The 17950-nt window shown below is 31.3% G+C and overlaps 2 protein-coding genes across 2 annotated transcripts; one reads left to right on the forward strand and one right to left on the reverse strand.

Annotated features, from left to right (window-relative positions):
• Nucleotides 1-1022: 1022 nt before the first annotated feature.
• Nucleotides 1023-4393, forward strand: LOC21408587 (ras-related protein RABF2a). The gene is made up of 7 exons (XM_024166995.1): nt 1023-1263; nt 1787-1864; nt 1969-2136; nt 2587-2635; nt 2815-2888; nt 3769-3862; nt 3976-4393. The coding sequence occupies exons 1-7, from the start codon at nt 1225-1227 to the stop codon at nt 4074-4076; spliced, it is 603 nt and encodes a 200-aa protein (XP_024022763.1). The 5' UTR covers nt 1023-1224; the 3' UTR covers nt 4077-4393.
• Nucleotides 4394-6446: 2053 nt separating this feature from the next.
• Nucleotides 6447-15771, reverse strand: LOC21408588 (multiple RNA-binding domain-containing protein 1). Its single transcript, XM_024166997.1, has 15 exons — nt 15497-15771; nt 15181-15288; nt 14958-15072; nt 13954-14672; nt 13644-13775; nt 12961-13050; nt 12694-12817; nt 11475-11798; nt 10420-10484; nt 9344-9515; nt 8091-8195; nt 7908-8009; nt 7650-7823; nt 6859-7002; nt 6447-6815 (listed from the first exon to the last, which is right to left on the reverse strand). Coding segments are annotated over exons 1-15 (2550 nt in total). The 5' UTR covers nt 15499-15771; the 3' UTR covers nt 6447-6641.
• Nucleotides 15772-17950: the final 2179 nt, after the last annotated feature.

The raw sequence follows: 17950 nt of genomic DNA on the forward strand, positions 1-17950 counted from the left end.
CCCTATTAATACTCTTTAATAAAAAAATATATATTAATCAAAAATCAAAAATAAAAATCTTAAAATAATATATTTAAAGAGTAAATTACTAATTTTTTCTAAATTTTTACTTAGATTAAGTGACATTTAAAACTTTTGCGTCAGATAGCCAACAAATTTTGCAATTAGATTAGTGTAGACTCAAAGTTTGTTATCTCCTTTGTTATAAATGCATTCGAAAATCTAAAACTTTTATTTATCAAAATCGTAAAGGACATTATATAACATAAATATCATTGATCTAAATCATATTTCTCGAGATTAGAAACTGCACTATTCACTAAATTGCTTCCTTAGATAATTGTGTTTGCAGAAGCTTCAATTAGTCTTTTTTGCCATTATTGTTTTAACTATTAGACTGTAGGCAGACACAATATCATTTAAATCTCATTTATTATACCGATTTGAGTTTTATTACAGTAAAAAATTTATATAAAATCACATCTTAATTCAAATCATCGAACTAAATAGGCTCTTAATATCCACTTAGGTTTCGTTCATTTTAACGATTCGAGTTTTTAGTTTTAAGTTTTTACAGTAAAAAATTATCAAAAAATGTCACATTTAATTTTTTATACTACGGTGAAAAATTCTTAAAAAATGTCATATCTCAACTCGAATTAAAAATTTAAATCCGCAAAATAAATGAGGTCTTAATAACTTTCACCTTCTAATCACAAGAGAGGAAAAAAATAATGATCTAACGTTTTCAACTAGTTTATGAAAAGATTAAAAATAACCAAAAACAACTCGAGAATGAGCGATTTAAACAATAGAATGGCAACCAGTCCAACAACACCTACCGTGTCGGAGTCGCTACGACCACTTGATCATTTGATGCTTTCTAGAAAAGTTGGTGAATATGAAATTATGAATGTCAGTCAACAAATAATAAATAAAAAAAACTATTGGCAGAATAATTGCCGCGTGGAACACGTTACGTAATATATACATGTATAACATAACATACCAAACCAAAAAAAAAAAATCTACAGAAAAATATTTTAATTCGCCTTCGTATAAACTTGGGTCTTCGTGAGAGAGAGAGAGAGAAAGAAAGAAAGAGAGAGAACTTTGGTTTGAATCCTTCTTTGGGTTTTTGCTTTTGCTGTGATCAATCGCTCTTGATTGTCGACTTCTATCTGAATTTTTCAGAAATTTCTCGTCTTTGAATCGCCTTCTCCCATGGCCACCACCGGAAACAAGAACATCAATGCCAAATTGGTGAATCTCAAAACCCCTTTTTCGAGCTTAATGTTCTGCCTTTGACTTTGTCAACTTTCGCAATTCCGATCGGTCTGTTTGTATTTTGTTGTGCAAAATTCTGAGTCTTGATTGAAATCGATAATCTTTTTGTGAATTTTGATGTCGGATTGGAATAATTTCACCAAATCTAAGAACCCTTTTCAGGATTTGGCTTATTCGGCTAAAACATCGTTTGGATTGTGCATATTTTTTGTGCAAAATTCCGATTTGTATTCTGATGTCAATTTTCAACTGTGACTTTGGGGTTTCGAACATTTATATGCTTGCTATGTGGGTCTTCTTTTATTCGCATGATCATCACCTTTTACTTCGGTTTTGCGAGATATTTTCCTTCATGTCCATGCTCTGATTGGGTGTTTCATTAGTTTTGCTTAAAATCAGATGTGGGTCTGCATAATTCAGTATGATCACCAAATTATTTTATCAATCATATTAATGTGTTTTTAGTTTATAATGAGATTGAGAGTTGGTTGTGCTTCAGGTGCTTTTGGGAGATGTTGGAGCCGGAAAGTCCAGTCTAGTTTTGCGCTTTGTTAAAGGACAATTCATTGAATTTCAGGTTGGCCTGATGATGCAAACTTTTGTTGTTAAGTCTTTAATTTATGAGACAAGGCGTTTTCTTTTGATTCGTGGAGCTTGATTTTCGCCATATTGTTTTTGTAGGAATCGACCATAGGGGCTGCCTTTTTCTCGCAAACATTGGCCGTGAATGACGCAACTGTAAAATTCGAGATTTGGGATACAGCGGGTCAAGAGAGATACCATAGTTTGGCTCCTATGTACTATAGAGGAGCTGCTGCTGCAATAATTGTGTATGATATAACAAACCAAGTGAGTAAAATCCGAAGTTGGGGGCGTGCCCGGTTTCTGTCTAGGAGAAACTTTCTTAGTAGGCCGTAAATGTACCATTTTGTTGCATGTTGCTATTACTGTTCATGTTCATCCTCCTCCTCCTGCTGCTGCTGCTGCTGTTTGTAGAGATTTACAGAACCTAGAAACTAGTAGTGGAAGCCAAGCCTCGGCTGCTCATTTAGTGATTCCTAATAAATTGGAGATTGCAGGAAGGAAAATTTTGTTCTATAGGCATATTTTCATGAATTGTATCTGCAAAATAGGACAATCCATAGATGAAATAAATGTTTGGGGGGTTCTGGAATAGAAGTAGCTTGTAAATGTTTGGAATTATTTGCTATAGGTGGAGGTTTGATCTAGTTTTTTGTTCAAGTGTTGTGTGTTTGGATGTAAAATATACGTGTATAACTCTTTGTTGTTATCTTGCAGGCATCGTTTGAGCGGGCCAAAAAATGGGTTCAAGAACTTCAATCACAAGGTTTTATTTATTTCTTTATTTTTAATTTCAGTTATGTCTATCCAAGACTTCCAGTTCATGTAATCTGTGCTTTTGTAACTTTTATTGGTTGGTAGTCAGGTAGTGAAGTTTTCTAACTTATACCTCCTGCAATTTCTTTTACTATTTTAATTTTTCATTTTCATTATCTCTACCAAAAGGCAATCCAAATATGGTTATGGCACTTGCTGGGAACAAGGCAGATCTGCTAGAGGCAAGGAAGGTGGCTGCAGAGGCAAGTTTACAAATTTCTCTTTGGTTCACCTCTGTGCTTGAATTTCTTATTTTTGTACATATCTATGTGTGTGGAAGATGCTTTTTTAAGCAATTGCAAATGGAAAAGATAATTGTACTGATTTTCTAATGTCTTTTATTTCATGAGTTTTGAGAATATGGGGTCATAAAGGCTGAAGAGATGATGGTAATAAAATTTACGCTGTTGACATCATGCTTAGATGTGTAAATGATTTTCTAGTTCTCAATTTCTTGTATGAACAAATAGCAGAAAAACGGGAGGAATCATTATTTGAAACTAACTATAGGTGGACATATCTTTTTCTTTTTCCGAGGATAAAATGGTTAAGAGATCTGTTAGACTTCATATTTAATGTACAAAATAAGAAATAGCAGGCAATGTAATCTTTAAAAGATAAAAATGCGTCAATATGGTATAATTACATCTATCAATCTGCAGAAAAGTTGTACACCGGCATTAGTGAGTAGCTAAAGCAGCATGCTTTCGTCACTTCAAGTGCGAAGCTCCAACATATCTACTTTATTTTTGTCTTACTGTCATTTATACGTGCACTTGACTGCAAGGGCAACCAGTTATTGCGAATAGAAATATTATATCATTAGTTACTTTGGTTAAAATTTTGGTAAGATTTTATGTAGAAAATGGTTTCATTTTTTTTAATGCAAATACTATGTTTGCTTCATGCTCGTGTTAGCTGGCTTACTCTTAGGTCGGTTGAGAAACATAATGCTGAATCAACTTATTCCAAAACTTACCCCATGCAAGAATACTATCTTTCACTTTTTGTTATATTCTTCTTGTTACACACTCAGCATATAAATTGTTAATTTTTGCTCAAATGATTGCTGCTATTTTTCAGGAAGCTCAAGCTTATGGTCAAGAGAATGGTCTTTTCTTCATGGAAACCTCTGCAAAAACTGCAACCAACGTCAATGACATTTTCTATGAGATCGGTAAGCCAAAGAATATGTTATAAGAAAAGAACCAAGCTATTTCTGCTCGTTCACCTTTCTTTCGTAATAAAGATGTTGATTAATGCTTTGGTTTTCTCAAATTTTGTGCGCAGCAAAGAGATTGCCTCGAGTCCAGCCGGCGCAGAACCCATCAGGAATGGTCCTCATGGATAGACCTGCAGAGAGGGTCGCCAGTGCATCTTGTTGTTCTTAAGAAGCCTTTGGTGCGTCTTATCTCCACCTGCGCATACTCTGCAACAGCTCTTGTGATGCACAGTAAAAACGATGTTTTAGATTTTATCCAGTTTCTATTTTGTGTACATTTGTTCAGAATTGTACATCCATGTTTCTTTAGATGCGTCCTTCTAAAGGGAGTGAAAAGCTTGCGGAGAATATCTTCTAATGAAATGATGGTTTGTGATGCTTATAGTTACCGATATCGATTTCTTATTTTTTGTTTGTTGCCCTTTTGGGCGAGAGTAAGCAGGGATGCGGATGAATCTTATGAGCCAGATTGTTGCAGTCGAAAAACCTGAGTATATAGGGCTAGTTTGACATTATTGTGTTGTCGAAAATTTTGTTGAAAATTTTTACTGCTATTGTGTTGTTAATAATAAATTGTTGTGATTAGAAGCATATAGGTGTTTGGTAATATTTTTACAAAAATGTTGTGAATACCATAAGCAGAAATTTAAGTGTTTGGTAAACTGTCTATAAAATTGCTGTAAAGATGTATAATGATGAAAGTAGATATATTTTAGAACATTTATAGTTAGTTTTTATTTCTATTTTTACGTCAATATTCAAAATATAAAAAATAAATTTTAATTTATTAATTAAAATGTTTCTTAAATGTAAATTGTTTTTATTGTTAGAGAAAAAATATTATTCCACTAAATTTCTTATTTATTGTTAGTATTTTAAACATTTTGTTAATTAAAAATATTTGAATAAAATTTAGCATAATATGCTTGTTAAAGATTATCAATTGTAAATAACTATTTTAAAAATACACGTGTTTTAATTTGATATAGAAAAAGTAAATTAGATAGATTGAGAATTAAATTTTATTAGTAAAATTATCTTTATAAATTTAAACAACGGTAACAACAGAAGTTACTGTATAAAAATAACTCTTAACATGTTTTTCAAATTATGTAGTTTGACAATAGTTTTTAAAAGTTGTCAAATAAAAATAGGATTTACTAAATGTTGTAATTTTTTTTAAAAAAGTCAAAAACAACTTATAAATGTCTCGTTGATTTCACCGATTTGAGTTTAAAATTCTAGTTTTGTTATACTAAAAAGTTCTCAAAAAATAGTCACATTTAACTTTTTTGTTACAGTAAAAAATTCACATAAAGTCACATCTCAATTAGAATTAAAAACTCAAATTATCGAATTAAACTGACCCAAAAGTAATGGCAAACAGCCAATAACTTATAAACTACGTAAAAATGAGTACTCTGACACGATAGGTGACCTTTAAACCATTCATTTCATTCAGAGGTAGTTTGGTATGCAGTGGTTCTATTCTCAAATGAGAAGGTAACATGAACCTCTGAAAAAGGTAGGTTTTGAGACTAATTCGAATTTGGATTGTGAAACATACCCGTGTATTTAAGCTGAGAAAAGAAAATACTTGAGTAATGCTTTGTCAGTAAATATGTTATTTACTTCAACTGTTTTAAAAATGTCATTTACTTTAAAAAAAATGTCTAAAAAATATGTTATTTACTACAATTATGGATGTCCTATTTCGCTTCATCAGTCTTTAAGTAGCAACCTTGTTGGACATCCATTTCCAGAAATCCATTGAAAAGTCTTGATGGAATTTTTTTTAAGCTCTGTTTATTTCATTGATTCGAGTTTTGTTATAGTAAAAAATTCTCATAAACAGTCACATTTAACTTTTTTACTATAATAAAAAAACTCATATAAAATCACATCTGAATTCGAATTAAAAACTCGAATTAGTAAATTAAACGGGCTTTTTATTGGCTTTATATTCCGTGCAAGACTACTGACGCGGTAGACGTTACCATCAAAATTACACGAAAAAACTCTTCTGCATGTTATAAATTGTAAACGCCATTTGTCAATTTATGTAACATTCTACAACGTTTATTAAATTCCAAGCATAAGTTGCACTTGAAAATGTGAGGATAACTTGTCAATTCATTCAAAGTTTCAAATGGCGAAATGCATATTTTAGGAGATCTTGGTCCTTCATCCACAATTCTCGGTCTGGAATTAAGATGTAGCAATGCATTCTCAATTTTTGTAAGGAATTAAACTAGTTTAGGGCCCGTTTAGTTCGCTGATTTGAGTTTTTAATTCGAGTTGAGATGTGATTTTATATGAGAGCTTTTTACTGTAACAAAAAAGTTAGATGTAATTATTTGTGAGAACTTTTTACTGTAACAAAATTTGAATTCTAAACTCGAATTAACGAAATGAACGGGCCTTTATTTTTATTTTTCATTTGATATTTCCGAGCCGATAAGATCACAACTCACAGAATACGCTTGAATTCAAAATTTTCAGATCATAAACAGAAAAAATTCAAAAGTACTAAAAAGGAAAAAAGAAAATGGAAAATTGAGCCAAAATCCAGAAAGCCTGCTTAATTTACGCGATGGAGCAGAACATAAAGAGTCAAAAACTCAACAGACATACCAGCTCTGAATAAGAGAAAAGGAGCATGGAATTATCTGACCTAACGCAAGTGCAATACTAAAACTCTCCTAGTCAACAAACCAAAAAACCATTTTAGACACTAATCTGAAAGTCTTTCAAATTTCATTTGACGCTCGTCCAAGATGTCCATGTTCTTCCTCTTCCTGGACAACTTGGTCGGATTTTGAAACCCGTTATCCTTGTCACAGAACTGAGCAGCCGTCCGGGCACGTAGCTCTTCCAAGGTTTCACCCTCTTTAGCGCTCTCCATAACCTGAAGATAAAGAGAAGCAAGCATAGCTGTTAAAGGAGGAAACCGAGTTTAACATGTTAGTAATATATATATATATATTGCTTGAAAGTGCTTGAAGGGCATTTTGTGTCTCTTGCTTTGTAACGTACTCTACAAATGCAAAGCCTCTATGACTCCCAAACCTCATTGGCAGTTTTAAGCTCTTAATCTGGATCATTACATAATGAAACTAAGAGTTTAAATCAGGAAAACAACATGTTGGAATAGGGTAGCTAATAAATTCTTCATCACAATCTCCAAATTTATGCCTCTTTTTTTTTTTTTAATTTAATTTCATTCTTTATTGTTTTTATTTTGGCAACAAATTGGCAAAACTAGTATTTTATTACTATACAAGGGAAAATGTTATTCTTAATTTCGCGTTTCTCTACCAAAATACAAAGCGAGTTTTCTAAGCAGTCCTTTTCAACGATCCTTTTTTTCCCCCTTTTAAACTTGGCAATAAATTCTAATAATATGCTTATTTAGTTTTGCATATTACACAAGAAACGTGAAAACTAAGAAAATTCCACACCCCTCATGCATTTGACTTGCTTAGATATCAAGGAAAAAGACATCAAATATGAATACACAAATAAGCACGCACGTAACTAGAAATTTTTAGCCACACAAATATGCATACACAGTATGCGCTTCATGCTTGCATTTTTCCCCCACTTTTCCAACACTGGTTGACAACAATTTACAGCAGCAACAAACAAACCCCATTTTTTTTTAAGTTTACTCATATAATACTTTTCATGTGATACATGTAATACACACCCACACACACACATAAAAACAAATAGTAATCACCTGGCCAAAAGGACTAAACAGTTGTCTGAGATCTTTCTTTGTTGCCTGGAAAGCTACGTTTCTTACTAAAAACTTGGTTGAACTTCTATCATCCACATTCTTTTTCCGAGCCTGATCATCTTTCTTGCCATGACAAAGTTGCAAGATGAGAGCGTGCCCGTCCAAAATAGTTCCCTAGAAAAAGAAGAAAATCTAAGGATTTAGGTCAAACTTCCAGACTTGCTAATAAATTTATGCAATGTTGATTGCATGTGCTACCTTTAAATATATGCACACATTTGTGGCTGTCTCCATGGAGTCGAACTCAATAAAACCATAGCCCATTGAAACATACTTCCCATGCTTCGAGTGCTGCATTACCTGCAAAATTAACAGGATGAGATTACAACGTAAGAGAAAATGTATCATCCATGGACATAGATAGGGATGCAGATAAATTACCTTGGCGCTTAAAATTGTTCCCTCCTTCATGTGTTCAACAAAATGCTTTTTCAAACTCTCATCAGATGTCTTAAAATTCAGGTTCTTGACAAAGACAGTCCGTGACTGTAAAATGTTGCACATGAAAGGAAATAATTTAATAGAAAATATCAAAAGCTGTCCCAAAATGACAAATCGGTAAATGATGCAGCACTGTATTTAGTAATAATGCCACAAAGTAGATCCAAAAAGTTGCATAACCAATCAAATCTTCAATACCAAAAGTCTCAAACATTTTTCTAATTGCTAACACTTGTTTTAACTTGAGCTTTTTAGTCTAAAAGTTCATTAAACGTGTGGTAACAATTGAAAAGCAAGAAGAATAAAGTCTAAAAAACTCACTAATTATTTTTATTAGTGAAATAAAAAACTTGAAAAGTAAATCTGGTAATGTTAACTGATTTGAGAAAAGATATATTAATTTATTTTTAGCAAAGTTAATTTCTATTTTCCCTGCCAAGGTGTTGTAGCATTGTTTATAAAAGGATTCTACTATAAGCAGGGACAGTCTAGTGAATTGGAATACTTGCTAGAACAGATTGGACAAGTTATAAATAAGTACTTGCATTTATTTATCACAATGTCCGAACTTTTCAATAAATGTAGCTTTAATTGGTGATTCTAGCAGTAAACAAAATTTTTTCTACAACCTTGATGCAGGCAGAAATTATGTCGCACTATATTGGAATTCACTCAGTAGCTCTAAAATATAGCCCGTAGTTTAGACCATAGACTGCATAGGTATCATGTAAAGTTTGAAATTCCCAAAAGCTCCATACGTTATACCAACCATTCATTGGCATAAGTACCAGTACTCTCTTACTATGATAGTAAATATGAAGAAAGTGCTATCTGAATAATTTAGCATGATTCTCATGAACCAAATTAAAACAGCCAACACCCAGGAACACATGGACAAATAAATTGGTGGACGCACACGCATACTCAACTCAGAAAACACAGTGGGTGCAGTACGCAAGCAGAATATTGAAAGAACGACAAAAGAAGGTAAAAAAAAAAAAGCAACAAAAATGTAAAAATGGAAAACAACTGCTTTATGGAGACTAAATAAGACAGAGGGTTGTGCCTCCTATTTGACATGCATCCAAACGATGTAAAGATGAGATACGGCATAATCAAAAGAAGGAATACGGTAAAACCAGATGCGTAAGAAGAAAAAATAAATAAATAAATAAAAGATAAGGCATGCCAACCTCAACACTATCAGGATCAGGATCCACATCCGGTACACCCTCCAGATGTTGTTCTAAGATAACTCTCTTTGCATCATGTTGACCAACAACGTCACTGTTCTCATTGCCTTCAGATGTTGAACTTAAACTAAGAACATTGGCCGGAGCCCACTCTAGATACAATGGAGCATCCCTATGTTTTAATAAAGAGGCAATAAGAAGTTTATATTTATACCAGAAAATTAGAGGCAAAAAATTAAAGAAAACCCGCATACGGGTAACATTAAAAGATGCACATAAGTAAAACGAATAATATAAACCAACTTAAAACTGTAGTGCATAAATGGCCAACTAGAGGTCCATTTCAAATAAACGGTCGATAAATATATTATTTTTCCAATTTTTTTAAATTACCCAATTAAGTTCAACCCACATGGCCAACACAGGATGTGAGATGAATCTAACATCCAAGAGTTGTGCATCTTGAGTGTGTCAGAGAGAGAGGGAAAGGAGTGGAAAAGAAAAAAAAAAAAAAAAAAAAAAAAAAAAAAAAAAAAAAACTACAACAACTAACTCTCCAGCCTCCTCTCAACAAGTATGATGCATGATCTATCTAGTGCTTCGAAATCAGTAAGCAGCAAACATTGAACTACTCCTATTTAAACATATATAGCTATGTATGATCAGTCGTGTTCGAAATCAAGCAACAAAATAATACTCAAAACTTTGAAAGGGCACAAAGATAGAGACATCTATACCAAGAGCTGATAAACACAATCCATACTTGTAATTCCCCTTGGTCAAGGTAATTGGATCGTGAGGCCAACAATAAATTCCTTTAAGCTGTCATTTCAAGTAATTTGAACATGTTCCATCATTATAGGTGATGTATTACAGAATTGAAATAGGAACAATAGAGTTAGAATAGCTATAAGTCCAAGGTTATGAAAATAAAAAATGAAAAATTGAGGGAAAAAAAAGAACAACTATTTTCAAAACTGAGTAAACATGATGTCAAATGATGTGAACCAATTTCACTCCGAAACTTATGCATGAAAGATAACTACACATAACAACCTAAGCAAAGACGAGCTTACTTGTACCGCCTGTAGTTTAATCCTTTAATAGCTTTACGAGCTTCGGCTGGTTCAAGAAAAACAACCTAATATATCATCCAGAAAAGTAAGAACAAAAGAGAACTAAGAAACGAAAAACTAGAAAACAGAAACAGAACACTCGAAAACAGGGCATAATTTTACTTGATGGGTTCAATCAATATGCAGACGTCCCATTTTGTCTTTTAAGTGTTAACGAGCCTCTAGTTTTTCCTCTTTTATCCTGTCTTATTATCCATTTATTTATTTATTTAATAAAACTAATTCTCCTGTTTTGTATTTTCTAAAATCAGAAAACAAAGCTTTCTTCCACTTCCAAGTATAAAAAACAGAAGAAAATATTAAAAAAAATTAAAATAAAAGATAAAAAATAAAAACTAGAAAGGAAGTTTAAACTAAGTCCTGCTGCAATAGTGCATGCTATTATGCCATGTTCTTCAACCATGCAAAACAACAGACAAACTGATAATACAACAATGCTAACTCTGCCACTCTTCTTATTGATATACAACCTCACTTATCCTTCCACTTTCAGTTGCCTTGAAACAGGACATTCCCATCAGAATTATATGAACTGGCCCACTGGTTATAATCACCAAAACAATAACAATAACAATAACAACACTAGTTATAACAATAACAATAATAATAATACTACTAATAGTAGTAGTAGTAGTTTATAAACTGTTATTAACTGATTGATTAATCATTATTATACTAAAAAAAATAAGCAGGAGCGCTAGACTAAATTTACGTGCGTTACCTGGATGAACTACAAGTTAGTTTAGTCAAATTTTTAATCATGAGATGATAAATTTTACATTGAATATATATATATATATATGTAGAGGAAAGAATGTTAAACTTTATGTGAGTTTTTCTTATAAGAAAACATAATGAGAATTTAATCATTGAATAAGATTAACAGATCGAAATCATAGAGTAGATATTTGTTTAATCAACTTGCAACATGCAATGCAGAAGTAAATTAGTTAAGAAAGGTAAATATTTTTTCAGAGGGACACAAGAATGCATACCAAGGCCAAGGTCTTCGTTGGAGGGAGAATGATCTTGTCCAGACTCCCGAATTCACCAAACATCTTAGCCAATTCACTATCAGAAGATCCATATGGCAAGTTCTTTACTACCAAAACATGGTTGCTTCTTTTAATACCACCAGTCTTCCCAGTGGCAAAGTCCTCTAAAGCTTCTACATTTACTCCGGCATTTTTAAGAGCCTTTTTTGTCTCTGCAATCACTTGAGTTTCGCCAAGAGCAAGGCGTACAGCAAGATCATCAGCTTCCGTGTTAAGGAAATCACCCTTACTCACACTATATTTCCTAGCAATATTTTCAACAACCTACCAAAAAATAAGGAAAAAAAAATGGGAAAGAGGAACCAATTTAAAAAACAAAAAAGAAGAGAGAAAAAAAGACAGCAACAAAAGTGGTCAAATTGTTAAAAATGACATAAATACCCTTAATGATCAATATTTAAACATTATCTTAAATATTAATAACTAAGAAACTAAATTTAGAGAAAAAAAAGGGTAAAATTTTGAATAAATAAATTCTATTATTTTGCAAAAAATCCAAAACTTAACAGGTCAAACTTATCTAGCTCCAAATAGGATCTTGCACCATTAACACATGGCTGGTGGACTTAGACATGTCAAATCGGTCCCGTACTACATTGAATCCTACTCCACGGTCATCCAAACATGTTCCTTTTTTTTCTTGATTTTATTTAGTTTAAAATTTATGTTTGAAAAGTTTTACATAATTAATGGTCAAAATAATATTTAACTAGTAATTATTGAGGTTATTTTTGGTATTTCAAAAACTTCGATCAGTTAAAGGTTTATATCTTCACTCTTTTGAAAAATGTAGGGAATAATTTTGGAATAGCCTAAAAACAGAAGGGACACATTTGGATTGTAAAAAATATAGGGGTAAACGTTGGATTTAGCTAAAAGTTAGGGGGTACTTTTTGGATTTTCTCAAAATCCAAGCTAAACGACTTGATTCCTATAACCACTAAGGATTAAGGCAAAACCATACCCGAAGACTTTAGACACTAGGGACAAGTGTAAAGAAAAATGAGAAGGAAAAGCATAATAAATCATTTGAAGAAAAATGCTCGGACAACAAAATTCCCGACATGTTAACTTTTCCTGGAAACTTAGCAGAGGGAAAGATAATTGAGGCCATTTGTGCATATGACTCGACAATATGATATAACTTTTGTTAACATACAGTATCAGGGCGCATGAATAAAGTATTCCATGCTTTTGTATTTCCACTAGCTTCTGATGACTTCCTTTCTTCCACCCTCCGTTGCTTAAAAGTTTTTAAGCCTTGACTCGTTGCAGCAGCAGTCCTACAAAAAAAAAAAAAAAAAGTCAAATCCATGCTTGCAGAGAGCCCAGAAAGCTGAGAACCAGTAAAATCAAACTGTACTAGCAAACAAAGAATGCTCTGCGAATGCTATAAGAGAGAGATGCTAAACAGCATCCTGCTTACTCTAGCTTCTCTGATGGATTTTTCTGCTTTGCCAGCATAACATGCAACAGTCTTCCTTGGAAACTTGAATTGTCTAATTCTTCTAATGCCCTTCAAAAGAAAATGATAATTTAGAGACAGGAGAGCAATAGATTTGCGTAAATAACCAAGCTGCATGTACATGGTGACCAACAAACAAAAAGGTCGACAGACGTGAAAATCATATGCAGTACTGAAAGGATTTCATTAGTGGCCAGTGGCCACAAACAACATGGTATTATATGGGGAACAAGAACAAAGATTAATAGCCCATAATAAAGGTCTCCGGCATCTAATATATGAAAGAAAGAAAAAAAAAAAAAACACGTAAAAGTAATTCTTATCTACAAATTCTCTTTTTGATTCATTTTGAGTTCTAAGGCTAAAAGACAGGCAGGCAAGAAATCCACTAAATTGAAGTCATAACATTTCAAGGCAAAAAATAAGGATAGCAAGCATGGTATTCTATTTGTGGACCAAGAACAAGAAGCTAACCATATTTCGGCTGGTGATCAATCCATAGATACCGATAGAAAATCAGTAGGCACTCAAAACAAGTACATGTTCGAGCATCATTGACCAACTCCTTATCAATTTCAATTCAACAAATATGGTTCAAAGAATAGTGGAAGAAAATAAATTAAGCTCGAAGCACAAAGACATACCTTGCTGCACACTCCGGAAGTGTATATAGAATATAAGCAATTCCCTTGGAACGTTTGGTATCTTTATCAATAGGAATGTGGACTTGTGAGATAGACCCAAATTTTCCAAACACCTCCTCCAACTCCTCTTCGCTGATCAAGGAACTTTTATTAAGTATTTCATTCATATAATAGAAAACAAGAAATGTCCAAAAGATAACTTGTGTAAATAAAATTTGTCAAGAGATGCAACATAATTAATTGTTTCATCCGCTGAACAGGAGATATGTTATTAAACAAACTGTACACATTAAAAGAGAAGGGCAAGTACGTTGTAGAATATGGCAAATTACGAACAAAAAGGCGATTTCTGTCAACTTCTTTCTCATCTTGGTCGAGCATTTCACTAGCACCATCCTCCTCAGTACCTCGCGTTCCATCCTCTCTACCCGAAACATCTATCTCAGAGGAATTCAGTTGTCTATTTGGAACGTCTTCTTGAATATCCAGCCACTTAGCGCGCTCTTCTAAGGAACTGTCATCATCCATGTCATCATCACTGTCACTGCTGTCTGACTCAGACCAGTTCTTCTTCACTCTACTCTTAAAGTAATCCATATCTGAAATGACATCATCACGAGCAGGACTTTGTTCATCGTTTATTGCCTGCATGTCTGATGATCTGTACTCCGACCCATCATCTTCATCCGACTCCATAGGCACAACAGCTGATTTCTCTATGCTTTCCTTCTTTTTCGCAGTTTGCTTCTCTCTAACTTTACCATTTTGGTCAACTACAGGAGCCACCAATGTGTCATTTGCCCACAGTTTTGATTTAACTCTTGGTTGCATTACCTCAAGAAATTCTTGGAGCTCAGGATCAAAATCATTGTCCTTTATCAGAATCTTTTTCTCACTTTCTAATTTCCCAGGGCTTCGATTTTTACTCTTGGCGATATTCTTCCCATTTTTTGTTTTTTCATCTTTTTTCTTTAATGAATGCCGACTCCATGGGATTGGAGCATTTGGATCTCCAACTTCATGAGCAATCTGGAAACAAATGAGACTTTTCTGTCACATTTCAAGCTAAATATTCTTGGATTGGATGTGATATTACCTGTTTCAATCATTTACGGAATCTAGATTGAAAAAATAAATATGAATCGCCAAAAAAATTATTCTGATTTTTTTTTCCCTGTTTAATATTGCAACTTCAGAATAACAATATGCAAATTCACAACTACACCGAGAATTCTTCATAAAAGTGTGCAATTCCAAATTCTAGAATCAAAAGACCAAACAAGGGAAAGAAGAGAACAATAGAAGAAAGTAAACCTCACAAATTATTTTTGAAGTATCAAAGAAGGATTTGTTGAAGTATCGAATAGCTTCTTGGGCTTCGCGCTCCGTTCGATACCCGATGAACCCGAATTGTCTACTCTTTCCATCCCTGAAGAAACCCGTAAATTACAGGGTCAGTCATAACAAGCAATATAGTTTAAAACAGAAAACAAAAATAAAATCAAAACTACAAATAATTAGCAGAGGATTTGAATACTTGGTGCGCTTAAGTTGCACGTCAGTAATTTCCCCTTTCCGAGAAAATTCTTTTCGCAGGTGATCCTCCGCCACATGTTTCGGCAAATTCTTCACGATTATCCTCGACCTAAATACCAAATTTTTGACATAATACGCATGAGTGAGCGTGAAATTTTCTCTCTTTCTAATGCTAAGGGGAAAAAAATGGAAATTTTTCGTGAACCTTTTCTTTTTCCCAAACGGGTATCGAGTTTTCTCATCATCCAAACACAACTTTTCTGGCTTTCGAAAAAACAAAAAAAAAAAAGAGTTAAAATTGGTAATGGAAAACTTACATTTTTGGAACTGAAAATAATGGAAATAGGAGGGCTGTAGAGAGTTCCAAGCAGAAAAGAAGCACTATAGAGAGAAAGATGGGGAGAAAACGTTTGTAGAGCTTCCGAGCGGCGCTCAAAAACTCCGCTAAACGAATAATACGGCGCCGAAACTTAAAATTTGGAAAGGAAAAAAGCACCAATCGGCGTCGCGATACATTCGTTAAGACATTAGGGGAAGCGTGGACGTGGCCATATGCAAATGCAAGTCGCTCGAGACGATCTTAAATTTTGTCTCTCTTTTTAGGGCAAATCTTATTGGGTCTAGCTTTGATAAATTGTGTTATAAGGTAATTATCTTTTAATATATTGTATTTTTTATAATTTTAAATTAGTATCGCGTCGTTTTAAAAAATTATTTTTTAAGTATTTTGAAGTTATTTTTTTATATATAAAATGTTAAATTTATTATTTTTATTATTTTATTAAAAATTAATATATTTAAAAAAATTTGAAAAATTTATTTTTAATTTAAAGCATTAATTTTAATTTTTAAATGTTAAAAAAAATTAAAATTTTTCTAAACATATTATTAGTTTTTTGGTTAATTAATTAGAATGGTAACTTTGACATAATTCTAAAAAATGATCTTAAAGTACTAAAAAATGATTTTCTAAAACGTTGAGGTATCAATTTAAAATTATTAAAACACGAGATACTAAAAAACAATTATGTTAAAACATAGGATACCAATATGAAATCTCCCATTTTTTATTGTTGGATTTGGTAAAAATGTAAGAGTTAGGAGTGAATAAAAAACCCGACAATTCAACGAACTCAATTAATTGACTCAATTCATAGCTCGTTTATTAAACCGTAAAGGAATATAATGAGAAAGATAATGGGATTGAAAAAAAAGTAAAGTAATAAAATTAAGGGTCATTCGTTCTCTTTTATGTGTTAGTTGACTATTAGATAGTGTAATGAGAAATAATCTCATTTTTTTTCCTTATGTTTACTAAAATTAAAAATAAAAATATTATAAATGTAATCACTAAAATGTTCTTTTGTACAATTTAATAATCATTAACTATAAATTAATTCATTAAGAGTAAAAAAGTAAATTTAACATTATATTGACCATTATCTATTGTATTTCATTATACGCTATAATTACATAAGGTATTACATAATTATAATATGTTTATTTTAATATAATATAATATATTATTAGATTATATTTGTTTTAATATAATACAATATAGTAGAATATAAGATAGTTGTAATATTGTAATATTATATAAGTGAAATATCCGTACTTTTAATTATATAATAAATATTATTTTTTATATTTTATATATTATAATAATAATAATATAATTACTAGTATAATTAAAAATATTATAAGTATATTAATTAATCAATATCATAATATTATTATATGTTATATCACAATTATATAATATATTATATGTTTATCGTTTTACTATAGTATATTACATTTTATACATTATATTGATATATAAAATATTAGTGCTTTATATATAACATAAGGGTAATATTGTCAACATAAAAATAATCATGTTCCATTCTATAGTATTCCTAAAATTACAAACAAGTAAATGAATCAACTTTTATTTTCCATTCATTCCATTACCGTTCCCACTCACATTCCCATTATCATTCCTCAAATGCAACTGAATGCACCTTTCTAATAATATATTATATTATATTAAAATAAACATATTATAATTATAATTATGTAATACCTATTGGAATTATAATATTATATTAATATTTAATTATATTAGATATTATAATTATATTAATAGTTATATTATTATTATATTAATAGTTATATTATTATTATATTAATAGTTATATTATTATTTATATTAATAGTTATATTATTAATTATATTAATAGTTATACTATATAGTATAATTATATTAAATAATATTACATTATAATTATAATATATAATATATAGCATATTATCATATTATTATAATTGTATTCTAATTATTAATATAATTATAATATTAACAATTATAATATTCAAGTGTAATTATGAAAGAAAAGAGCAAAAAATATATTAATAGTTATATTATTAATTATATTAATAGTTATACTATATAGTATAATTATATTAAATAATATTACATTATAATTATAATATATAATATATAGCATATTATCATATTATTATAATTGTATTCTAATTATTAATATAATTATAATATTAACAATTATAATATTCAAGTGTAATTATGAAAGAAAAGAGCAAAAAAGCTTGAAATGATCATTCCTCCCGTGAGGGGAAAGAATGATAATTTACCCACTTTATGAAAAAACCATTCCATTTTGAATGACTATTCATTTTCTAAAAGTCGACCAAACATCATAGTGAAGCTCCATTGCTTTTTTTTCATTCTTTTTCCCCCAATCAAACACAACCTTAGGGTGTGTTTGGTT

This window comes from Morus notabilis, unplaced genomic scaffold (assembly GCF_000414095.1).
Source record: "Morus notabilis unplaced genomic scaffold, ASM41409v2 Scaffold276, whole genome shotgun sequence".
In the NCBI taxonomy this organism is placed as follows: domain Eukaryota; kingdom Viridiplantae; phylum Streptophyta; class Magnoliopsida; order Rosales; family Moraceae; genus Morus; species Morus notabilis.

Bases quoted from the DNA above. Each gene is read 5' to 3' on its own strand.
- LOC21408588 (XM_024166997.1), bottom strand. The intron at 12,818-12,960 runs GTAAGCAGGATG...TTTTTTTTGTAG, and splicing joins AATCCATCAGAGAAGCTAGA to GACTGCTGCTGCAACGAGTC. The intron at 8,196-9,343 runs GTTGGCATGCCT...AACATTTTACAG, and splicing joins CTGATCCTGATAGTGTTGAG to TCACGGACTGTCTTTGTCAA.
- LOC21408587 (XM_024166995.1), top strand. From the start codon at position 1,225: ATGGCCACCACCGGAAACAAGAACATCAATGCCAAATTG. The intron at 2,137-2,586 runs GTGAGTAAAATC...GTTATCTTGCAG, and splicing joins TGTATGATATAACAAACCAA to GCATCGTTTGAGCGGGCCAA. The intron at 2,636-2,814 runs GTTTTATTTATT...CTCTACCAAAAG, and splicing joins TCAAGAACTTCAATCACAAG to GCAATCCAAATATGGTTATG.